We start from the raw sequence: 24,788 nt of genomic DNA, 5'->3' as shown, positions 1-24,788 counted from the left end.
TAGCCAAGTAGCCCTGGACTTAAAGAATACAGAGACGAGGAGAGAAATAGAGAAATTTGAATATGACGGTTTCAACTCCAGACGTGTGTGTGTGTGTGTGTGTGTGTGTGTGTGTGTGTGAGACAGAGAGAGAGAGAGGAAGTGTGGGGGAGAGCAAGGCAGCTAATGAGCCCCACTGTGAGAGAAACGCCTGTTTTCCTCCCAAATATTTCATATCTGCTGCTGCTGTCCACACGGGTCATCACTGTGTGTGTGTGTGTGTGTGTGTGTGTGTGTGTGTGTGTGTGTGTGTGTGTTACCACTGCCAAACAAACTCTTTCTGCATGGAAATCCACTCAGTGTCATTCAAAAAGTTTCCTTTCACAATAAATGGAGGTATATTCAGCTGATTACCTTCATCACTGACATGAGTTTTTAATAGAACGCAGTGATCCTCCTCTTCCTCTGCCTTCACCTTCTTCCAGCCAAACACAAACTGACCTGATCTTCACTTCCTCCTCCAGGCGCCAACGCCAAACTGCGCTACCAGATCACCTCAGGAAACACCATGGGCACCTTCGACGTGGAGCCCGAGGTGGGCACCATCTTCGTGGCTCAGCCGCTGGACTACGAGATGGAGCAGCGCTACGAGCTGCGGCTGGTCGCCTCCGACGGGAAGTGGGAGAACGAGACGCTGGTGGTGGTTCAGGTGGTCAACCGCAACGACGAGGCGCCCGTCTTTAGCCAGACGGAGTACCACGCCGCCGTGACCGAGGAGCTCACCCAGCTGCCCGTTTTCATCCTGGAGGTCAGTGGTCGTGTTTGTGGAGGGACATTTGAAAGTGGGTTTATGCTGCTTTGAATCCAGTCCTTCCTTTCACCCAGTGCATTCTGGGATATGCTCCAGCCCCTCTGTGACCCGGTGCTACATCAGCAGATGCAGAAAGTGAATGGATGGATGTGTTGATAGCCCGGTGTTTGTTTCTAACTGTTAAAGAAAAGCACGCATCCGATGTCCGTCCAGTCTGGATGAAGCTGTTCAACACGAGGAAGCGGCAGCGTTTGAACGCACCTTCAGCGTGAAGGAGCTCGTTGTGAAAATGTCAGCGTATATGAACAAGATGTGAGAACGTATCAGGTTTAATACAGACAAATTTAGGAGTATTGGTCACGCTTCAAACAGAGAGCTGAATTAGCCTGAAGCGGCACCTCCGCAGAGATCCAGTGTCCACGCACTAACACATCACACATGTGTGACACCGTCTAACACAACATGAGCTGATGCAGGCGCCGACGTTCACAGACCAAAACCTCCCGACAGGAAGGGCCCGGGATCTGAAAAGTTACCTCAGAAAGTCAGAGTCGACCTCCCCCGCTTTGGCTTTCATCCTCCTTTCGTCACACCTAGCTCAGGTAATTCACAGTAATATGCATGTGCCGCCGAGCTAAATCAGATTAAAAAGGTGGAAGTGCGTCGCAGAGGGCAGGAAAGTAATCCCCGTCAGAGAGGCATGTGTCACAGAGTCCTCACCCGGGCCTGCTTCCCCTCGCCTGCTGGAATTGATTTGATATACGCTCGCTTCCTCTCTAACTCTCTCAATAGTTTCTGCGGCGCTCGGCTGCCGGCCCCTCCCTGAACGCACCGCGCTTTGAGCCCCGTGTATTAATACAATTCAGCAGATAGTGAACGGAGGGGAAAATCCAATTTGAAATGAATATTTCTTGACTTCACCTGCGCGGCAGCCTCCTCTGTGGCGCAGCGACGGCTCATCTTCAATATTGTCTACCTGCATCACGTTGTCAGGGAATGCGGAGAGCCGGCGGGGGGAGGCGGCGGCGGGAGGGGGAGAAAACTTCAAAGGCTTCTGTAAACAAACCCTCTGGTGAGAAAAAGAGGAGAAGAAAGGCTAAAAGTGTACTTTTTTCTTGCTTTTGTAGGCGTCTATTAACTTTTAATTGCGCTGTGTGTCGCGGTGACAGATGTGAGAGCTCGTGCCGCCGCCGCCGCCGCTCTTGTCCCCTCGTTCAGAGAGATAACAGGAAGGCAGGTTAATTAAGCAAACAGGACAAAGCAACAGAGAAATGTTTATTCGCGTGCGGGCAGCCGCTGCAATCAGCTCCCTGCCTCGTGTCCTATTTGCTGGGTTTGACATTTGTACATAATGGAAAAGCAATTCAACTGTTTTGATAAGAAACACCTCAAAAGGCAACAGTTCCTTTAAAGAGCCAAAATGTTATTCAGCTGCAGCGAGAAGTCAACGCTGCTGCTCGTGACAGCCGCCGACCGTGTTTCATTACAGCCCTCCTATAACCAAATCCATTTTATTACCAAGACAATGGTGACTGTTCTGTGGGTGATTGTTTTTTTTACATGTTGGTTGTTTTTGAGTCAGAAAGTCTTTCAGTATCACCTAAACCTAGATTACCCAGTTTGCAGTGCTTTTTAAAAATCTTATGAACTTCAAAGCAGGTCCATGTCTAATTCTAAGCAAGTAAATTTGAACTATTTATGTATTTTAAAAGGAGGAAAGTCAAGGAGGATTTCAGAGTTCTTGAATAAAGATGTTCAGTTACAGCATCAAAAGCACGAATTAAAAGGAGTAGAAGGATAGAAAAGATCAAAATGAATGGAGTGAATAAGGACTGTGGTGCAAAGTAGATCGTATAGATAAGATCAGTGGATCTGTGACACAACTTTCCTTCAGTTGGTCCTGAAGATTTCGTCAAAGGCAGCAGAGAACATCAGAGTTCTGAACTGGTGTTAAATGATTTTTTTGTCGTTTGGACCAGGGAAGGTGAGCAGACCTCTACCTGCTGACCGGAGAGAGCGCAGGGATCCGTGTGGCTGCAGTTATCGAGATGTTTGTCTCACGTTTTGTTCTTCTGTCCTTTGCAGGTGTCAGCCACAGATCCAGACCAGGAGGCCGACCAGACCGCCCTCCGCTACTCCCTCCACGGCCAGGGCGCCGGCGGCGAGTTCACCATTGACGAACGAACTGGAAGAATCTACGCCCAGAGGCGCCTGGACCGGGAGGAGCGCCCGGCCTGGAGATTCCTCGTGCTCGCCACAGACGAGGGGGGGGCGGGACTCACGGGGTTTGCTGATGTGCTCTTAGAGGTCCGGGACGTCAACGACAACGCACCCTTCTTCCCGTGTCCGGCAATGGAGGTAGACGGGTGTTTTGTCGGCCAAGTGGCCGAAAATTCACCTGCTGACACCTCCGTCATGGAGATGCGCGCCATGGACCTGGACGACCCCAACGAGGGAAAGAACGCCATGCTGACCTACAGCATCATCAAGAACGTCCGCAACGAAATTAACCTCAACCTGTTCTCCATCAACGCCAGCACAGGGACCATCTACACGGTTCTGCGTTCCCTGGACCGGGAGACGGAGGACCAGTATCTGGTGGTGGTGGAGGCCAGGGACGGTGGGGGTTTGGCGGGAACAGGAACAGCCACCATCATGGTTTCAGACGTCAACGATCACCCACCCGTCTTCACTCAGAGGCTCTACACTACTCAGGTGAGTCCACCAAGGCAAGCAGGTTTATTTGTGCGCCACCTTTTCCGTCACCGTCTTTCAGCATTGTGATTCTGTTGTGTTCGCCGGTGTTCAGGTGACAGAGGACCTGGAGGTGAACAGCGAGGTCCTCGTAGTTTCTGCCACAGACGGCGACGAGGGCGAGAATGCCGTGGTGACCTTCAGCATCGTCGCTGGTGACGAGGACAGGAAGTTCTTCGTGGAGACGGACAAAGCGAACCGCCGCGGCGTGATAAAACTTAAAAAGAAGGTGGACTTCGAGAAGCCCCACGAGAGGACTTTCAATCTGACCCTGAAGGCTGAAGACGCCGATTTCTTCAGCCTGGCTTACTGTCTAGTTCAGGTGGAAGACTCCAATGACCACGCCCCCGTATTTTTCCCACAGTTCTATGAGTCCCCGTCCATGTCCGAGGACGTACCTGTGGGGACGATTGTTGCTCAGGTGACAGCTTCTGATCTAGACTCGGGCCAAAATGGCCGCTTTTCTTACAGTATTTCAAAGGAGTCAGACCCCTACAGTCAGTTCCTGGTGGACCAGTCTGGTTGGGTGGTAGTGGCCGATTCTCTGGACCGGGAGAAAATCTCGCAGCACAGGATCATGGTCCTCGCCACGGATGCCGGGAGTCCGCCCCTGACTGGCACCGCCATCGTCATGGTGACCATACTTGACATTAACGACAATGGGCCAGAGTTCGAGGTCCCATATAAACCGGTAGTCTGGGAGAACACGCCAGCCCCGCAGGCGGTTCAAATGAACGAAACCTCCCTCCTCCTCCACGCCACCGACCGGGACACCTCCTCCAACGGCGGACCGTTCTCCATACGGCTGCTCATGCTCACCTCCGACGCCACCAACTTCAATCTGACTGACTTTCGAAACGGCAGCGCAGCCGTCACCGCCCTCCGGACCTTCGACCGCGAGCGGCAGAAGGAGTACCACCTCCCAATTCTCATGATTGACAGCGGCTCGCCTCCAATGAGCTCCACCAGCACGCTGACGGTCGTGATCGGCGACAGGAACGACCACCCTCACCTACCGGGACACACCAACTTCATCGTCTACAGTTATGAAGGTGAGTTTGTCTGTTTTCTCACCTGATTCAGAGAGAAGGAGGTTTTTTTCTGGTGTCCAGACTCTCAGCGAGGGGGGGGGGCGTCAGGTCGGCCGTGGTCGTCCCTGTTTCCGAGCAGGAGCAGCACAGCGGGGCTTTCTCCTGCTGTAGTGGAAATGCATGTCATCACAGTGTGGCTCGGCTTGCCCCCGGCAAAGTGAACTGCTTCAAAGTACAAGTCAAGTATTTCCTCTTCCTCCCTCGTGCTGCTCGCAGCGACTCAACCCTTCTTTTGGACTTTGCAGAATGCCACTGCTTCACCTTTGTTTTGCGTCTGTTATTTACTTGTTAAGCTCAGTTTATCCAGGAACATGCTGTTCTTAGTGCACTCGCTGCTTTTAATTTCACACCTGAGAGCCTCAGAGTGCAACCTGCTACTCTCTGCTCCGCTGTGGAAGCTGCCTTGCTCAAGGACGCTGATGGTAGTTGTAGACAGACGAGATCAGGGTTCACCAGCTGGTCTGAGGGATTCAAACCGGTGTCTCTGGTCAGAGACGGGCTCCTCTAACCTTCAGGTCCCCCGGAGCCCCTCCACCACCTCCTGAGTGCTCTGTGCTCGTGTTGTTAAGACTGTACTCGTCACAGTCGACTGCTCGCAGCCTCCTGCTCCAGCCCACATCACTTATTTAGCGCTTCATACCATCTGTCAGCCTCCTGTAATTTGCTGGAAAAACTAAGGTTTTCTGTAATGTATTTTTAGTGGGATCCCTCTCCGGGGCCTTTCCACACCAAAGTACATTAACCCGCTAATACGAATCCATCACGTAGCTCGACAACATGCCATGAAGCAAACAATTAACTCCAGCTTAAGTCCCAGGTTTGACGGGCACATAAACAGGAGCCATTTTTAAAAGGCAGCTGATTTCACAGCTAAAGAGATTACAGCGCCACGTTCAGCTTTTTTTGGAACGGGGGGAAAAACACTGTGCGAGTGAGTCTAATGTGTGCACGTCTTCCTGCTGTGCTGTCAAACCATGACCGTGCCTGCCAATGAGGCGTCGCCGCCACCTTATCTCCTTAAAGAAGCCTCCACGTTCTTTCCTTCACTCTTAATATTTGGGTTGTACCACAGGGATCCCTTGCACTCAAAACTAATTCCTTTGAAAGCCAATGCATTTTTTTATTTATTTTTTGTCTTTTTTTTCTTTGACTTCTCGCCTCCTGACAGGTATTCTCCCGATGACGGTGCTCGGACAAGTTCAATCCCCCGACCTTGATGACTGGAGTGAGAAGGTGTACCGGTTCGAAGGCAAACCGTCCAGGTACTTTGATCTCATAAGGCGAAAACTCTGAGATGGCTGAGAGGTGACATGCAAAAAGAGGATGATGGGAGTGAAAGCAGAGATGGAAAAGTTAAAGTATGTGTGGAGGGCTTTGAAGGAGAGCAAGGCCACGAGGTGATGAAGGTAGAGAGACAAAGAAGAGGAGGTGTAGACAGACATCACAGAGGTAGAGCCATATCAGCAACCTGAGGAAGAGAAGGAGAGTGAGAGCAGACCAGAAGGTAGGATGCAAACGAGAGGCAGAGAAAGAAGTGGAGGTCAATAGAGAATGAGTGGTGGAGGTAAAGAGGACGAGAGAGGTAGGCGGTGACCTGGAGAGGAGGAGGAAGGTTTCCAGGTTTCAGTTCTTTTATGAAGCGTTGTTGTTGTGATGTAACGTAGAGTCGACCTTTCACATCAGCCCGCGCTAAAAAACCTCAGCCGTTCGCTTTCGTCCAGCGTCCTCGTGTTGAGGACGAGCCCGAAATCTCCCGAAGACAAATAAAACTTTGACTTTGACTTTAAAACCCAAACTACGGTTTTAGTGAGATTCTGAAAGTGAGAAATTCAGTTCTTTGCAGTTGGTGAACGGATCCTTTCAGTCATCAGGTGGACTGAAATGAAACCAGTGATGAAAATGAATGAGGTGGTGAGGGTCTGCAGAGTTACGGAGGAGAGCGTGACGCCGTCTGGACCGCCTTCACGATAAATGCACAAGCGAGTAGTTTTGGATAAAAGCTTGCAGAGAATGGCAGATGTAAAGCTGTTTTAGGATGTGTTGGAGCTAAAGCAGAAAAGATTTCCTGTTAAAGTGTCCCCTCTCATGTGACACGCAGCAAGAGATGCACGAAGAAACAGAGAGAAAATGAAAGAGCGCACAGGAGCTGACAGATTTAAAATAAGAGAGGGAGAGACAGTACAAAGGTGTAGTGCGACAAAGAGGAGAAAGGAAAATTAGGACAGAGAAGGAGGCAGTTTGAAGGGGGAAACAAAGAAGGAGTGAAAGAGAATGAAAGGGCAGAGGACGGGGAGGAGAGAGAGATAGAAAAGGGGATCTGACTTGTCAGGAACAGTGCTATTAATACTTCATAACCAGCGGTATTGAAAATTCCCAGTGAAGCACGGCGAGGGCGCGCTCGTTTTGTTTGATGAGGCGAGGCTTCGTGCGGGCGCGTTGAAAGGAGAGCCTGATTGCGCTCCCTGCCACCTTCTCTTCTAACGAGATACCTGCAGTGTAACGGGGGGCGACAAGAGACGACGAGAAAGCGGCCGAGAACAAAGGAACCGCGGGAGAATTAGCATAGATGCTCCTGAGCCGTCATCCTCCAGCCGCAGGAAGCCATTTGTTCGGCGTGTGGATCCGGTGCAGGCTGCGTGTTATTTACATACAGAAGTGATACAAACTTGAGGAAAACAGCGTTCAGGTCGGGTGAAGCAGCCCCAGCGGGCCAATAACAACATGTCACCTCACAGGAAATCAAGACAACAAACGGCATGTTGCTCATAAAGAGTAGAAGAAGAAGAAGAAGAAGAAGATGTGAGCACACAGTGGTTTGTTTGCCATTGATCTGCACATTATCTGCCCTCATTGGTCTCCTGTTGGTGGGGGCTGTGTTGCAGTTTGAAATCTTTAAAGCGTGACATAAATCCAGGAGCAGGTACATACGTGACAGCCTCGCCGCAGCAGCGGCGCCGGTTTGATCCCGGGTGCGTTCTTGGCCTTGGTTCAGTCGCGGCTAATTAATCCGTCTGGTTTGAGCTCTGAATGTTGCCGCGGTGCAGAGAGGTTAAACAGCTACACGAGCCCGATGGCACACGTTCAGCGCCAGGTTTGAGCCCGGGCCACGGCGTCTGGGATCGGATCGCCGCCGCGGCGCCGCAGAGAGCGCCAAAGTTCTCCAGATCAAGAACGTGGATCGGTGTTCAATCGCAGACTTCCATCTGGTCAGAGTTTGAGCTGAGGAATCCCGTCTGAGGAAGACTTCACAACATCTGAGAGCGAATAGAAAAATAGATGAAGAACGACATTAAGACAGGATTTTATTCCACGTACTCCCTCAATATCATGAAGTTCAGTTCATTTCATTTCTGCAGACACAGAATAAAGATGTTCCCAAATCTGAATCTGATATTTTACAAAAAAACATCAAATCTATACAAACGCAGATGAGATGAAACCGTGTTGTTTGGAAAAGACTCGGAAACATTTTCTATTCAAATCAGATTTAATTTTAATGTGAAACCGTCTGAATAATTCACGACGTGAAGTTTGAGGCTTCCAGGCCACAATGGAGGATGGTCCTGTGTGTGTGTGTGTGTGTGTGCGCGTGTGTGTGTGCGTGCGTGTGCATGCCTGTGTGTGTGTGTGTGTGTGTGTGTGTGTGTGCGTGTGCATGCCTGTGTGTGTGTGTCTGTGTGTGTGTGTGTGTGTGTGTGTGTGTGTGTGTGTGTGTGTGTGTGCGTGCGTGCGTGCGTGTGCATGCCTGTGTGTGTGTGTGTGTGTGTGTGTTTTTGGCTCTTTGTGTGTGACTCTTTGGCGTCACATGATCCGTTCTGCACATTTATTTCAACTCCAGACTCAGAAAACCGCAGTAAAGGTGGTTTTAACATGTGACTCCAGAGTGAAGATGAGGGACTCAGTCCTCTTCAGCAGAATCACAGACATGCAGAGAACCTGAACACAGACACGCAGCACCTGATAACACATACTCATGGTGGAAGGAAGCAGCGAATTTGGGCCAATCACAGACAAATAACGTGTCTGTGATTTACCTGGATAACAAAGCAGAAAAGCATGAAGCATGTGAAGTCTGTCTCTCTCTCAGGTTGTTCAGTCTGAACCAGAGCTCAGGGCAGCTCAGTATCAGGGAGGGGGCCCCACCGGGCTCGTACCGCCTGCAGGTACGCGTGTCGGACCACACCTGGCCCGACGTCACCTCCACAGCCCAGGTGGACGTCAGGGAGCTGCCGCAGGACGCTCTGCAGAACGCCGCCTCCATTCGCATCACCAGTGAGTCCCTGAGTGGTGATGATGATGATGATGATGATGATGATGATGATGAGACTTTATGAAACTCATAACTGTTATTGAAGGTTTTTTAAGTTTCTTGGTGACGCGTCAACACGCTGACACGAGGTGCAGGCGTGCACGGCCCGCTGGTGTTGACTGTAATTGATGGGGAGTGATGTTGCGTATCCCAGAGTGCCGCGAGGTCGCGGTTTGGGGGCTGTCAGTCCCCCCAGGCTCCTTCAGCACCAACAGACAGAGAGGCATGATGGGAAAAAACTCGCTCTTCTTCCTCTCCTGTCTTTTCTCGTTTTGTCTCCTCTTGTTTTTTTCTGCCCTCTTTTCAGATTTGGGGTTTTTTCTCTCTTCATCTTTCTTTTTTTTCCGTCTCATCATCTTCCTCATCGTGTCTCGTAGTGTCACGTCTCTGTCCAGTGTTTCTCGTGCTGCTGACGGTCTGTGAAGCTCGTGTATGAATCTGTTGAACTTTCTCCTCCAGATCTGACGGTGGAGGAGTTCTTCAGCAGTCGAGGAGGTGAGCAGAGTCGCTTCTCCCGCCTGGGTCAAGCCTTGGCCGAGCTGCTGCAGACTCTGCCGGAAAATGTCCAGATCTTCTCTGTGGGCGATGCCGGCCAGCGGGGGGAGAAGGCCCTCGACGCCTGGTTTGCCGCTCACGGCTCGCCGTACTACAAGGCGGAGAAGCTGCACGGCTACGTGGCGGCAAACAAAGCCAAGGTGAGGAGAGAGGTCGTGCCTGAAACGTAGTGCCGCTCCGCCATGAACTCAAACGCCAACGGCCCACAGAACTCTGCTTTAGATTCTACTGGAGAGCCAAAGTTTTTAAAGACGCATGTCCAAAAGCATAAGGTGTGATAAACATGAACATCTGAAACATACAGCGACAGTAACACGAAGGCTTTATGGCAAATGATGCTGTCAGACAGCAGCGATGTTGTCGCAAAGATTTTAAAAGAAAATTTAAGACACATTGAAATTTAAGGGAAAGTTGAGACCCAAAAAACTCTAAAACATCTGGAAGATTTGTTCTTCTTTCTGCTTTTAATTTAGTTTTTTAAGAACAGAAATACAGAAATACTCGGTTTTGTTTAAACAGTGAACAAGTTAAGACTTATTTCAGATTTAATGTGTTTAAGTGTTCAAAGCAAACATCAAAGAGGCTGAACAGCAAGTTTTAAAGGTCAAAACAGACCCAAGAATCAAAGTTTTGTTCCACCTGATAAAAAATAGAAAAGCATCAGGACAAAGTCTGAAAGACGAGTTGAGTCAGAGTGAGCTGTGAAAGCAGAGAGCAGGTCAGCTGACCGGCGTCACGTCGGTTGATGAGACATTAATTACACATCAGTTAAACATCACAGTCACACATGTGGACGTTCGGGCACTCAGAGACACTTCACACATCCTGTGAACCGTTTCACAGCCCACCTCACACATTAAGGCTACAGTAAACTCACAGCGTCCACACCGACATGCAAACACGTATCTCCAGCGAGCGGCTGCTCGTATGACACACACGCACACACGGGTGCACACGTGCACACGTGCACATGAATATTTTACATCCATTAAAAGCATGAGAGCAGCTGCTGACCTCAGGTCAGTGCTGTGAGAGGCAGGAAGGTGCCGACAGTCACTGAACCATGTAAACACACATGTTAAACACACACGTGCACACTCACACGTGCACGCTCACACAAAGACCTCTGAACAAGTCATGTTCAAGTATGCAGCAGTGGAAGAAGTACTGCGATCATTGAAGTAGTAATACCACAAAGTGTGCTCTGTTCTGCTGCTTTCCAGATGTTACTCAAGTAAAACTCCAAAAATATTATCGTCAGTGTCGCCACACACTTCAGGTACCACTGGTAAAAGTACTCATTAAGCCCATTTCAAAGTAAGATATGTTACTTTGTGTACTGTAGTACAGCCTCTGAATGTCAAGGATCGACAAAATCTCGTCTTTGTCTTCGTGATTATTTGGTTGATTAGATTTTGTATTATTCATCTGTAATACTAATTATGTAATAATATAATAAAAATATTTCTGCAAAGTAGTAAATTAAGTTATCAAATAAATGTAGTGAAGTAAAAAGTACGTTTGCCTCTGAAATGTAGTGTAGTACAAGTACAGAGTACCAGGAAATGGAAATACTCAATAGTCTCTAAAAACATCATAAAACTGCCAAAAATATAATGAAAGAGAAAAGAAATAAAGAAGGAATTAAACTGTCAGAGGAGGAAAGAGAAGAATAAACGTTAGAAAGAACTAAAATACTGACTCACCAATGAATGAATGAAGTCGTAAAAACATGAAACAATTTCACTTTTCTGTTTGACTGATTTTATCACTTTAATGACGGCTGAATCTTTAAAAATCACATTTTTTGTTCTCATTTTCCTTCAAAGTTCATTTTTACTTCTGAGAGCCGGTTTCACTTCCAGGTTAAGAGAATTCCCAAATTCAGTTTCCTCTAATTAAATCTGTTTTTCTATAATTAGCAGCATACATATTATCTCTTTCTGACGAAGATGACGTCGGCTGGGACTAATCAGCTGACACCGAAAACTGTCCAGGTTTGCTGCTGTCATCTGATTTGTCAATTTATCTGAAAAATATCTGCAGATTATTTGATAAAAATCAAATAATTCATAGATATAAAATATCTAAAAATAATCTCTAGCACATAAAATCAAAGCTAATACACTAACAATGATCAAAATAAAGTGATTATTGTAGCCAGAAGGTCGCAGGTTCGGCTTCTAAAGCGTCTCATGTCAAAACTCAAAAACAATCAAAACCCATAAAAACACAAGTATTACGTATAAGAACCAGTATGAGGCGCACGGTGTGATTAAAAATAACTTGGAGATCAGATGCTTTAGAAAAAGGACGTCTTTAATGACCTCAGGTTAAAAGGAAAAGTGTGGTGGCTGCTGATTCAGAGGTGGAGCGTCAGTCGGCACAGAAAGACGAGGCTGAACCGGCTCCGGAGCCAGAAAGTGAAGCCCTGCCTGGAACGAGCAAGTCACTGTGGACCAGAGCGTCAGCTGAATAACTAAACTCCCAAAAAAGAAGAACACACAGTTGGAGAGAGACAGGAAACCCAGAGGGACTCTGATGAAAACCTCTCACCCATAAAGACACAACCAGAGAGAAGAATCAAGATGACAAGCGGGGAGACGTTGGATTTGGCAACTGAAAGCGAATGACGGGCTGGGGGGGGGGGGGCGACACCACAGTTCATAAATAACATTCAGGGAAATAAAGTGGGTTCAGGTGTCGCTGATGCAGCTCGACGTTGGATTAAAGAGCGCTGCTGTCATTCTGTCATTGGCTGCAGCTCTCTGAGGTTCACACACAGCTCATAACCTCAGTGGTGTTAGCTTTACTGCCACTTATTCTGCATTCCCCACAGTTCAAACTGTAGCTTTATGTTAGCATAGCCTCCTGCTAGCTTTATGTTAGCATAGCCTCCTGCTAGCTTCCATCGGTCTTGTGTCTTTTCAGGGATTGATTTGTTTCATGCAGCTTGTTGTTGTCTTCATTCATTTTAGCTTCTCTCGGCTTATTTTTAGTTTAATCCTAGCGTCACTGTCAGTTAGCGGCCGTTAAGCACGTTTAGCTTCAAGCTTGTTTGTTTCGCTCGGTTTTTCCTTTACTTTCCGTTAGCTTGTGTTCGTTTCAGTGTCATGCTGGTTTTAGTTCTGGGTAGCTAATTTGGTTCAGTTAGCATTAGCTATTGTTATACTTTCAGTTATGTTACATTGAGGTTAGCGCTATGACGTATTTTTTGTTTTTTAACATAACAGAAGTATTTTCTGTGTGTCGTCTCTTCTCGGACCCCCTGCAGCTGGAGGCCTTGTTGGGCGTGACCATCTCTCAGGTGGGCGTTGACGACTGTCCCCACACAGACTGCAGTCAGTCTGGAGGCTGCAGCAACGAGGTTTCCTTCAGCCACGCCCCGCTGCCTCTCAGCACCGGGAACACCTCTCTGGTGTCGCTGTCGGCCTCATCGACGGCACGATGTGGCTGCCGGGCGCGAGAGGCGATCCACCTGCCCTGCTCCGCCTACCCCGTCAACCCCTGCCTCAACGGGGGCACCTGCCAGGACGGGCCGCTGGGATACAGGTAGGACACGTCTGTTGTGTGTTGAGTGTGAGTCCTTCTTCCAATTAAATTTTCACAAAAGCAGTCGAGAGTGTTTGGACACTATAAACAAATATCACTGCCATTAAAGAATTAAAGTAATTGTCAGAATAAGAAAAGTTTTTATAATGAGACGACATTACTGTGAATCCTTTTTCCTGTAGCACGTCTGTGTTTCCATAGTTTCCTCCGTTGACTAGAAGGCTGCTCGTCGTCCGCAGCAGATTCAAGTCCAGAGCTGTTAGCATCGCTGTCTGAAGCTAGCAGAGGCTTCCCATTTGTTAAGTGATTAGGTCTGAGTAAATCTGTCAAACATTGCAGATTTAATAAGAGAGGGGCAGCTCGAACCCTCCAAAGCCTCGTTTTCAGCTGCACGTACAGTTGACTTTGAATTGTCACATCATTTTAATGGTTTAAATATCGAACTCAGCGTCTCAGCTGCTGAATCTGACAGATGCTTCTCCCTCCGTCGCTCTCTTTGCTCTTTCTTCCATCCCCAATAAATCCTATTTACCCTGCCAAAGATAGACTACAGTTACTTTCAATTAGCAGTCTGTCCGTCAAGGTTTCTCTCTCTGCTTGTGTCCGTTTGTCATATGAATTAATGTCGGCACGTGGAAAGAAACCTGCAGCAGCAGCTGAGCTGCTTCTATAGATGATACTGTACAGTTTCACATCATATTTGTAATATGATGTAAAACTGTAAAGTAAAGCTTCTAAAGATTCAGGGTTTTATTCTTCTGCATCAGTTGAAACATTTTCAGATGCTCTGATGAGTCTCATGTATGTGTTATCTTTAGAAGCTGGAACCAACAGAAGCAAAATGAACTAAATCTGTTGTGTTTGAACTTAACGAAGCCTCCAGCAGCAGCAGCTCATGTTCATGTTGGTGATATTATCAAGTGAACAGTCAAATCAACTCTCTCTGTCTCTCAGATGTAAGTGTCCTCCCATGTTCGACGGGCCTGAGTGCCAGCAGACCAAACACAGCTTCGGCGGCCAGGGCTACGCCTGGTTCCCTCCCATCATGCCTTGCTTCCAGAGCCACATCACCCTGGAGTTCCTGGCTGAGTCGGCCAATGGGCTGCTCCTCTACAATGGGCCCCTCGGACCCGCCCACTCCGGGGAGCAGGAGGACTTCATTGCCCTCGGTGAGTTGATGCTGAGGTGTGAAGCTCCAAACGTCAGCGCTTAAAAAAGAACGTGTTCTTCATTAATGGTGTCCAGGAAGGCGTTTCTCTGCCTCCTTGTTCCTGCAGCACGTCTCCAGAATACTGTTTGACATCAGACAGGCAGGGTTCATCCTGTAGACACGCCACGGCATCGTGTCGGGTGTCCAGTCAAGGAGAAGCTGCTGTGTTCATCACAGACACGTTACAGAAAATGTTGGACAGGTTTGATTGATGGTTGATGATTGAGCTGGTTTTGGACCCTCATCAGTTGTGGAGCAGAGTTTGTTCTGTTGAGGCTCAAGGAAATCAAGAAAACCTCAAGATGAAATCTTCTGGGGAGGATCTCATCTGAGGCGGTTCAGTCGACACTGAGCACTGAACAAGGCCGTGTGCGGTCCAGAGAAGGTCTGCGTGAACATGTCACAGAATGCATGAGATACTGCAGACACTTCAGTGAGGATGATGGACCAAAGTGTTGGTCAGGGGACTATTTTGGACTTTATAGGTGGTGCACAGGTCTTTACAGGTCTGGAGCGATGAGAGGGACCAGAGGAGGGTTAGAGCTGGTCCACAAAGACCAGAGAGTGATTGTACTGAAGGCAAAAATAGACCAGAGACAGAACACCAACCGTGGCAGCAGCACGACCAGACCAGTGAAGAATCGGTTCAGTTACAGTTCAGAACTGATTATGACACCAGGTGATCAGAGATCCTTCTGGTCCGGTTTACTGGACCTGTGAGGACCTCCAACTTGAATATCGAGTCCACATCATGAAGATTTGAGACGTGTCGGTGTCCTGCTCTCTAAGTGAACTGACCATCGTGATGCTACGTTAGTGGCGCTCCAGTGTTTGGTCAGACGAGGCCGTTCTGTGGTTTTCAGCTTTAATGATCTGAGCTGGGTGCGATGGTCCCGCGAGGCGCTGGGCGTGGCTCCTCCGCCCTCCGATAAAACTGAAAACTGGGCGTGAAACGCGGCATCCTTTTGCTAAAAGTTGAAACGTTATTTTGAACTTCGAGGCGCTCTAACAAACATGCTAATCTCACAGTGCTGGTGGGAACGCCGCTCGTCCTTTTCAGCAAACACAAAGAGCGAATCAGTGCGGCGCCGTAAAGACGGTTTCTCAGCGGACACAGAGCTTCATAAACTCTAATGTCAGCTCCCGGCGGTCCTGCTGTGGTCTTAACGGATTAGCCTGCAGATGGCCTTTCAAACGCGTCTTGCATAATCTTGTGGCATTAAAGTTATGTAATTATTGAACCCGCGCTGTTGTTGCATGGGTCGGGCGGGGGGGGGTCAAAGATGGCCGCAGCATCGATCGCTGTGAAGCATTTTTCACGCACGTGTTCGATAACATGGCGCTGAGGTTGAACAGGTCACACACACGTCTGATCGGCTCAGCAGCTGAGAGGATATTGGAAGAATCGACTCCCTGCAGCCGCTGATGGGATTCAGCTGCTCGCAGCGAGATGTCGGGGTCAGAGGTTTGGTCATGTGACATCAGAGGCGATGTCAGATCAATCCAAGCATCAGCGTCACGTCACCCTCTCATAAACAAAGGAGACATCTGGATTTCAGGTAAACCACCAAAGTGTAAAACTAAGACTCTCCTCCTCCCATCCAGAGCTGAGGAACGGGGTTCCAGCTCTGAGCATCAACCACGGATCAGGAACGCTGACCCTGCAGCTCCCGCCGAAATCCACCGTCACCGACCGCCGCTGGCATCGCCTCGACGTCCTCAGTGACGGAAAGGTGGGACAGACGTCTGTTTGAACTGTTCAGACTGGTTTTGAAAAACCTGAGCGAACCTTCAGTCAGTGGTCGGTGGTCAGTGATAGCTGGTGACTGCAGGCCGTTTCCTCTGTGTTCAGGCCGTGCAGCTGATCCTGGACCAGTGCGGGGGGGTGGCGGTGAATGAGCTGGAGGGTGTCGGGGGAGACGCTCAGGAGACGGACGAGTCCGGCTGCAGAGCTGCAGGAGAGACGCCCGGAAACCAGAGGTGAGACGCAGAGACAGCGTCACTGTCCACGTGTCAATAAAGATTCTTAATCATTCAAAACTATAACCAATCTAAAACCTCCTCGCTCCTCTGCCCACTCCTCTCTCCTCCCCCTCCTTTTCTTCCTACCCTCTCTCTACTCGCTCTTTTCCTCCTCTTCTTCTTCCTCTCTACATGATATTCACCTCCTCCAATCCTTTCGCTCCTCCTCCTCTTCTTCTCACTCCCGTCTTTCTCCTCCTCCCCTCTGCTCCTTCTCTTCCTCTACCTTGTCCTCCTCCCATATGTCATTCCTTCCATCCTCCACCTTTTCCTCCTTTTCTACCTCCTCCTCTCCTCCTCTTCCTCCTCCCTCTCTACACATCATTTCTCCCTACCCCGAATCCTTTTGCTTCTCCTCCTCTTTGTCTGTCTTCCTCTTTTTCCTCTCCTCCTCGTATTATTCTTTTCCTCCTCTCTCTCTTCCTCCCCTCTGCTCCTCCTCATCCTCCTCCTCAGGTATCTGAATGTCTTCCAGCCTCTTCAGTTGGGAGGGATGAAGGAAACTTCTCCTCACAGACGTTACCGTAGTTTCACCGGCTGCGTCCGCAACCTGGTGGTGGACAGTCAGGTAACACTGTGTGTGTGTGTGTGTGTGTGTGTGTGTGTGTGTGTGTGTGTGTGTGTGTGTGTGTGTGTGTGTGTGTGTGTGTGTGTGTCGGGGACAGAGGTCGGACAGATGGTGGTGTGAGCGTGGCTCATCAGCCCAGGCCGACATCACAGGCCAAAATCTAGTCTAAGTGAAAAGAGCCTTCCTCCTCGTCTTCCTCCTGAAACTAAACAAACTAAAAGATCCTCTACCCACAATCCCTTGTGTTTCGGGTTTGTTTCCTGCGCCCTGTTGCCTCGTCCACGTGTTCCTCGTTCGTGCGTTTTGGCCTTTCGACCACCAACAGTTTCAGGTCAGTGAAAACGAAGCTTCTGGAAGAATCTGTGTCGCCGTGCGAGCAGTGAGAAGGTTGTTTACATGAGGACACTTCGTGCTAACAGTGCTGGTGCTAACGATGCTAACAGGACTTTTTACACGTTTCCACATAAATGAAGGATCTTTAATATGAGGGTCAGACCTCCAATAGCCCACCGGTCATAGCGTTTGTAAGGCTTCTGATTGGCCATCGTGAGGACACTCGTGGACATTCATGATTCCCAGAGGATGAATCCCTTCTTTTAGTGAAGCTCGAAACATTCCTCTGGCGCCACCATCAGGATAAAAGTTGTCCACGAGTAACATCGAAGTGTGGATGTCAGAGTGCTTCACGCTGAACCGTGACCTGGAGGATGAACCTTCTCAGGTCTGGAAATCAGGATTTTATGACAAAAGAAAGCTGCTTTCAGGAACATTCAGAGAAGAGAAGCGTGATCCACCTGACAGGCTTCTGTAGTCAGAGCTCGATTCGTCCAGACTGCATGAAGACGGTTTGACGGAGCTCAGAATGGACGCTGAGGACGCTCAGACGTCACGTTCAGTCTGACTGTGTTTCACAGTGAAAGGAGGGAAATTACAGACTGACAAAGCTCCAAGGTAATCCTCTTCCTCACTTCGTGCCTCCTTCCAGGTGTACGACCTGGCGTCTCCAGGTGAGAGCGTGGACAGCACGCCGGGCTGCAGGCTGACGGACGGGGTGTGTGTGACGGCGGCCGGCCCCTCCTGCGGCGTCCAGGCCTCCTGCCTCGCCGACTGGGGCTCCTTCAGCTGCGAGTGTCACCCGGGATACACTGGACACAAGTGTGACAGAGGTGAGGCTCTGAGTGTGTGTGTGTGTGTGTGTGTGTGTGTGTGTGTGTGTGTGAGTGTGTGTGAGTGTGTGTGTGTGTGTGAGTGTGTGTGTGTGTGTGTGTGTGTGAGAGTGTGTGTGTGTGTGTGTGTGTGTGTGTGTGAGTGTGTGTGTGTGTGTGAGTGTGTGTGAGCGTGTGTGTGAGTGTGTGTGAGTGTGTGTGTGTGTGTGAGTGTGTGTGTGTGTGTGTGTGAGTGTGTGTGTGAGTGTGTGTGTGTGTGTGTGTGTGTGAGTGTGTGTGAGTGTGTGTGTGTGTGTGTGAGTGTGTGTGTGTGTGTGTGAGTGTGTGTGTGTGTGTGTGTGAGTGTGTGTGTGAGTGTGTGTGAGTGTGTGAGTGTGTGTGTGTGTGTGAGTGTGTGTGAGTGTGTGTGAGTGAGTGTGTGTGTGTGTGTGTGTGAGTGTGTGTGTGTGTGTGTGTGAGTGTGTGTGTGAGTGTGTGTGTGTGTGTGTGTGTGTGTGTGTGATTTTTCTAATCTGTACATCATGTTCATATACACAGATGGTTTTCTGTGTCCTGTATTACAGAAAGAACCTGCTTATTGTGACGTCATTTAACCCAAACACACAAACAAAGACAGATTTGAGTCCAGCTGCATTCAGACCTGCAGCTCAGCCTCCTCGCTCACTTCAGTGGGGCCACTGTGATGGTCCTGAGGGGTCCTGAGGGGTCCTGAAGGGTCCTGAGGGGTCCTGAGGGGTCCTGAAGGGACCTGAGGGGACCTGAAGGGTCCTGAGGGGTCCTGAGGGGTCCTGAGGGGTCCTGAAGGGTCCTGAGGGGTCCTGAGGGGACCTGACGGGTCCTGAAGGGTCCTGAGGGGACCTGAGGGGTCCTGAGGGGTCCTGAGGGGACCTGAGGGGACCTGAGGGGTGCGGATGCAGAAAAAAACATTGTTATCCAGTCTTCATCAACATTTTCCATCGTGTTTGTTTGTTTTCGTTTGTTTTCTTCTTGACACTCATGTTTGAAGCAGTTTAGTGATTCTCAGTCTGCGTCTCTGCGTCAGGGTTAGTTTGAGGTTAATAGTTATGAAACCTCCGCTGGTCTAGTTCACGTGGCCTCACATCTCCCTCCTCCTCCTCCTCAGCCGTCCCAGAGTTCTCCTTCGACTCCGGCAGCGTCGTGCGTTTCCAGCTCAGAGGAGGTGGCAGCTCCCGCCGCACAAACGTCCAGCTGCTCCTCCGAACCAGAGCCTCCTCGGGCACCCTGCTCTCCGTGACGTCCCGGGAGGCCAGCGAGTACGTCGTCCTGGAGGTCAGTCAGAGCAGAGCAGCATTCACAAATCCACTTCCTGTCACACAGGGCATAAACACGACAGACGTGAGGCATCATGGGAAGGATTCTCGAGCTGCTGGTGACCTTTGTTCTCTCTGGTTCAGATCACCGAGGGTCACCTCTCCGTCCGGGCCAACCTGGGCGACGGGGCTCACGCCCTGCGGTTGCCCGGCCAGCGGGTGGACATCGGCCAGTGGGTCCTCGTCGGTCTCAGTCGCCATGACAACCTCTTCATCTTGAGGCTGGAGCAGGGCGGGGGCTCGAGGGAGGTCCAGGCCCGGCTGGGGGGCCGCAGGGAGATCGTGGTACACCCGGCCAGCGTGATGGTCGGCAGCGGTCCGAGCGCCGGAGACAAGACCGACTTCCAGGGTGAGATCTGCATCCTGATGGTCACATGTTTGTTTTTCCTCCAATCAGTGTTGAGCAGCGTTTCACTGACGGTCGGTGGGTTTTCAGACAGTCTTTGTAAACCAAACTCTCCGTCCAGGTTGTCTGCGGGACGTGCGTTTGAACAGTCAGGTCCTGCCTCTGGACGGGCAGAGCCGGGACCTGGTGACGGTCCTGGAGAGGCGGGGCGTCGCCCCCGGCTGCTCCAGTGACGCCTGCAGCGGTCAACCCTGCCGCAGCCCGCTGCGCTGCGTCGACCTGTGGAGGAAACACCAGTGCAGGTAAACAACACACAGACGCGCCCCCGCCGACCCTCGGCTGGTTTACCTCGTTCTGACGTCATTGACTCGTCCTCCCTCCCTCGTCTCACAGGTGTCCCGGCGGTCAGGTGACGGTGACGGATGACTCGGGTCAGCAGCGCTGCGTGCCGTCGCCCTGCGGATCCACTTCCTGCCGGAACGGCGGCACCTGCCAGGCGCTGTCGCCCGACAGCTACCGGTGCCGGTGTCAGGAGGGGTTCAGGGGTCAGCGCTGCGAGCTGGGACAGGTCAAAGGTCACCGGCTGGCCGCCCTCAGCCCCAGCTCCATCCTGGCCATCAGCATGTGCCTGCTCGTCTTCTTCGGTAAGAGACGAAGGAGTTATTCATGTTTAGAACTTTACTCTCTACAGGCAACACAAACCAAACAGGAAGTGATTCAACACACATCCACAAAAAAAATGTGCTTCCGGTGGACTCACAGGAAGTGGGCAGTTCCATTTCCTCTTTCTGGAGGAAGTAGAAGAAGCAGCTCGTTAACATGAGCAGCGACACAGAAGGAACCAGCAGCGCTGACCTGAGAGTCACACGTTTGATTCCTGCCTGAATGAAATGAAGGAAACGAGCTCTTCTGAGTGAACGTCACCTCAGCGAGCGGCTGGTCAGCTGATCAGCTGATGGTGACGTAACGTGTGCGGACCTTTTGTTCTGAACTTGTGTAACAAATCAGCAGATCAATAGTTTCCATCAGCATCGATCGTGAACTGCAGGCGGCGTTCAGGTTCAGTTACGTAAAGTTTACCCAACAGCTGATCAACTGTAGTGATCGTCGCCTGCTTCCGCCAATGGTGCGGCTCGTTTTTCCCACCAGCCCCTGCTTCCTGCTCGGCCCTGAAGAGGAAGCGTTGAAGGGTGGAGGCGAGTGATTCTCCTCCGTTTGTTTTCACCTGTTTCTAATAATCACGCCGATGTTTGGAACGAACAAACACTCGTTTACTGAAGCTTTAATGAGCTGCTGCTGCAGACGCACAGGAAGGAAGTGATGATGAAGACGTTTGTGCCTCCTCTCTCACTGTGTGTGTGTGTGTGTGTGTGTGTGTGTGTGTGTGTGTGCGCGCGTGCGTGCGTGCGTGCGCGTACAGCGGTGCTGGTGGCGGTGACGGTGTGGAACCAGAAAGGCAGCCGTAACAAGTTCAGGAAGCGAGGAGTTTACCACATCCCCGCTGAACACGAGAGCTGGGAGGACATCCGAGAAAACATCCTCAACTACAACGAGGAGGGGGGAGGGGAGCAGGACCAGGTACACACACACACACACAAAACACACACGCACACTCACACATCACACACACACACACACACACTCTGCTGTCCTTTTTACATAACTGCCTACTTTGAAAAGAAGAGACCCTGGACGCTGTCAGGAGATGGAAACGAGAACTTCTCTTGACAAACAGAGAGCGGTGGGATCCAACCAAATGTCCTACGATCAACACACACACACACACACACACACACACACACGTTGGCTCGGCCGCCTGCTCATCACGAGCATTAACACACATGAAGTGCTTATCGGTATCGTGTCCCTGTGGACGTGTGGACCGCCGAGGCCGGGGATCGAACCAGCGACATGACACAGAGACCTTGTAACGATCTGATGGATGTCAGAAAATGTTGTCCCTGGTGTCCCCTGACGTCCCTCTGGACGTGGACGCCTGCTCCCGTCCACTCTGCTGTCAACGTCGCGGTTCTCCGTGTTTCCCCTCTTTCGGTGTCTCACTGCGTTTTCCTCTCTGCTTCCAGAACGGATACGACATCACCGAGCTGAAGCGTCCGCTGTGCTCCAGCCTGTCTCAGTCCTCGTCCTGCACCACCGCCCCGCTCATCAAGTCCTCGCCCGGCTCCCAGGAGGAGGTTCACCCGTCCGGCTCCTCCTGCAGCTCGGGCGCTCCTTACCTCAGCATCCCGCATCACCACCACCACCATCACCAGCACGCCGCCGCCAACAGCTACAGCGGCGACACGGCCTACGCCAGCTACGCCGCCCACGCCGGCAGGGACGTGGAGACGAGCGACAGAGGAGGGGGCTTTGCGGACGCCCCGGCGGGGTCGCGCTCTCACGTGGACTTTAAAAGCTACGTGTCGCGGATCATCTGGGAGGCGGACAACGACTGCGAGGCGTTCCCGCTGGACGCGTACCACGTCTGGTGCGTGGAAGGCTCAGGGTCGTCGGCGGGGAGCCTCAGCTCCCTGGGGTCCACCGCGTCACGGAGAAACGCTGCCACCATCCCTGGCGAGGAGGAGGAGGAGGAGGAAGATGACGACGGGGGCGTGGTTTACGACAGGCTGTCACGGTGGGGCCCCAAGTTCAAGGCCCTGAGCGAGATGTACGACCGGCCCCAGCTGGCCCTCACCTACAGGGACGCCGTGGCGTTCATACAGAGGAGCCACAGCCACGACCTGCTGCCTCAGCACCACTAGAGGGCGCCGCGCAACTCCACCTGAGGAGGAGCAGTGCTGCGTTCACGTCCATCTGAAACCAGAAACACCAGGAAAACGTGACGAGTCAGAGTCAATAATCACAATATTAAAGTTCATCTTTGTGAATTAACGAGGACATTTCAACAAATCTTTTATTACGTCCAGATAAAACGAAACACACAAACTTCAGCTTCTCTTTTAGTTCATTGATTAATCTGATCTTTCATTGGACGATCGGCTCTTAAAGGGACCGAAAACCCCGTTTGTGCTCGTTAAAACATAGTTTATTGATGAATATGCTCAATAATCACTCCACAGATTATTTTCTTATAGTCTGAATATGATGAAAACACAGAAACAGAAGAAATGATTGTTTGTTCTGTTTTCATTTGTTCACATTTTGAAAATATGAAAGAATATTTGAATCAAACTGATTTAATGGATAAAGAAATAAAATGTGGTAAAACATCAGGTAGAGTTAATCAGCCACAGGACCTGAAGGCACCTGTGCAAAACCACAGAAGAAGAGTGAACGTGTGGCGTCATGAGCCAGCAGCTCTGCTCCTGCTGCTGCTCCTCCTGCTGCTCCTCCTGCTGCTCCTCTGTGGTCCTGATGCTCCTTCATGAGGCTCCTGAAGACGCGACGCGCAGACTGAACTCTGAACTTTGTCTCTACGTCTTTATTTCTTCTTCTTCTTCTGTTTCCTCTTTAGAGCAGCAGCTTGTTTGTGTCGCTGACTTTCGGGGTCAAAGGTGACGTTTTCTGTTTCCTGGAGGGACGACATGTCGTGACTCCAGCGTCGACGTGACGCCTCGATGTGAGTCTCAGGCGTTTCAGGCAGCGTCCGATCAGTTTTCACTTTGACCAAACGTGCAAACAAAATGTTTCTGAGGACAAACTTTTCTGTTTCCCGCCGTCTTCGCCGCCGTCCACGTCCTCCAGCAAGCTTTCAGCTCCTCTTTTCTACCTCCTGCTGAGGAGGATTCAGAGGAGTCTGAGTTCGTTTTCAGAGATTATTTTTATACTCGCTGCTGGTGGGCCGCGTTAAGATGGCATCGCTCTGAGTGTTTTGGGGTTTGGGCAGCGTTCCGGCCGGCGGCGACTTCAAGCCGGTGTGTGAAAGACGCTTTGACGTCCTGGCGGCGCAGCAGGTGGAGCTCGGAGTCCAGATTCTGGATGATTATAGTTTAAAAACATTCTTCTGAATTCGTCGTCCATCTTTAACCGCAGAGCCTTCACCCATTGGCTGCTCTCTCAAAGGTCAAAGTTCACCCAGTCTGAACACGTTAACGCTTCAGCTCAGGACGTCAAAAACACAACAGCTGTTCAGGTCACTTGACCCCGGAGGCGCCCACAGCTGCTCTGCAGACGCAGAATGGTCACCTGACAAGAGGGCGACGCTCTGATTGGTCGTTTTCAGACGCCGGATATGAAACGTACGGAAGCTGATGTTTGATTCGTCTTTTCACAAATTTACCTCGACAGGAAGTTTCTCTGATGACCAAAAAGGTGTTAAATCCCCAGCAGGTAGACCCGCCCTCCTTTGACCGCGTCACAGCCAATCAGATCTTTTGTTGTTTAGGTTAAACATTCGGTCACTTCGCCGCCTGATGAATGTAGTTTTACACGAAGCGTTCAGGCGGAGTGAGATAACAGACAATCAGAGTTCAGAGAAACTCACAGACTCAGAGACACGAGCGGAGAAACGTGAAGGTTCTGACGAGGCCTTCAGGCCGAGGTTCTCCGCAGAACAATCACAGAACAGGAAGTCAGAGCTTTTTGTCCTGAAGGCGCCTCTGAGGCTGAACTGAAGCTATGCATCCAAACCGAGCTCCAGGTGTCGTGACGTCTGACCTGTGATGTGTGTAAATCTGTGTTTTTAAAGAGGTTTCCTAAGTGTGTGTGTGTGTGTGTGTGTGTGTGTGTGTGTGTGTGTGTGTGTGTGTGTGTTTAGCGCCGAGCCTGTTGGTTCGTTGTACATTTGGACGTTTTTTAGGACGCTGACGTGAAAATTCCTTTTGTAAGTGACTTTTAATAAAAACGTTTTTTCCCCAAAACGCCTCGTCTGCCGCATCCTGATTCAAAGAAGAAGAGAGACGACAACACGACTCCTGTTCACGTGTTCAGCTCCAACTGTGTTTCCCATGATGCATCGCACACATGAAAAAACTGAACGTGACCATTAAATCTTTGTCTGAATATTCATTATTTCTAAAGTTCAGTCGTCACATTTCGCTTCATCGCCTCATATTTCATCACTTCCTGTTCGTATGAAACAGTTAAATGTGTCCACTGATCGGCTGCTCTGGAGCTCTTCATCATGGTCTTCCT

General features: G+C 50.4%; 1 protein-coding gene across 1 annotated transcript in view; it reads left to right on the top strand.

The window, feature by feature from the left end:
- Positions 1–24,504, top strand: part of LOC143324799 (neural-cadherin) — a 110,835-nt gene extending 86,331 nt beyond the window's left edge. Inside the window, exons 17-34 of the mRNA XM_076737541.1 lie at positions 504–787; positions 2,876–3,505; positions 3,600–4,596; positions 5,804–5,897; positions 8,723–8,907; positions 9,404–9,639; positions 12,774–13,051; positions 14,006–14,220; positions 15,867–15,994; positions 16,114–16,241; positions 16,740–16,851; positions 17,837–18,017; positions 19,141–19,307; positions 19,433–19,697; positions 19,816–19,996; positions 20,088–20,338; positions 21,115–21,272; positions 21,779–24,504. Coding sequence (XP_076593656.1) covers positions 504–787; positions 2,876–3,505; positions 3,600–4,596; positions 5,804–5,897; positions 8,723–8,907; positions 9,404–9,639; positions 12,774–13,051; positions 14,006–14,220; positions 15,867–15,994; positions 16,114–16,241; positions 16,740–16,851; positions 17,837–18,017; positions 19,141–19,307; positions 19,433–19,697; positions 19,816–19,996; positions 20,088–20,338; positions 21,115–21,272; positions 21,779–22,456 — 5,168 coding nt within the window. The 3' untranslated portion in view covers positions 22,457–24,504. The remainder of the gene's footprint in view (positions 1–503; positions 788–2,875; positions 3,506–3,599; positions 4,597–5,803; positions 5,898–8,722; positions 8,908–9,403; positions 9,640–12,773; positions 13,052–14,005; positions 14,221–15,866; positions 15,995–16,113; positions 16,242–16,739; positions 16,852–17,836; positions 18,018–19,140; positions 19,308–19,432; positions 19,698–19,815; positions 19,997–20,087; positions 20,339–21,114; positions 21,273–21,778) is intronic.
- The last annotated feature ends 284 nt before the right edge of the window (positions 24,505–24,788 follow it).

The sequence above is a fragment of the Chaetodon auriga genome, chromosome 8, assembly GCF_051107435.1.
Source record: "Chaetodon auriga isolate fChaAug3 chromosome 8, fChaAug3.hap1, whole genome shotgun sequence".
Taxonomy (NCBI): domain Eukaryota; kingdom Metazoa; phylum Chordata; class Actinopteri; order Chaetodontiformes; family Chaetodontidae; genus Chaetodon; species Chaetodon auriga.
This window is presented reverse-complemented; position numbering and strand designations above follow the sequence as displayed.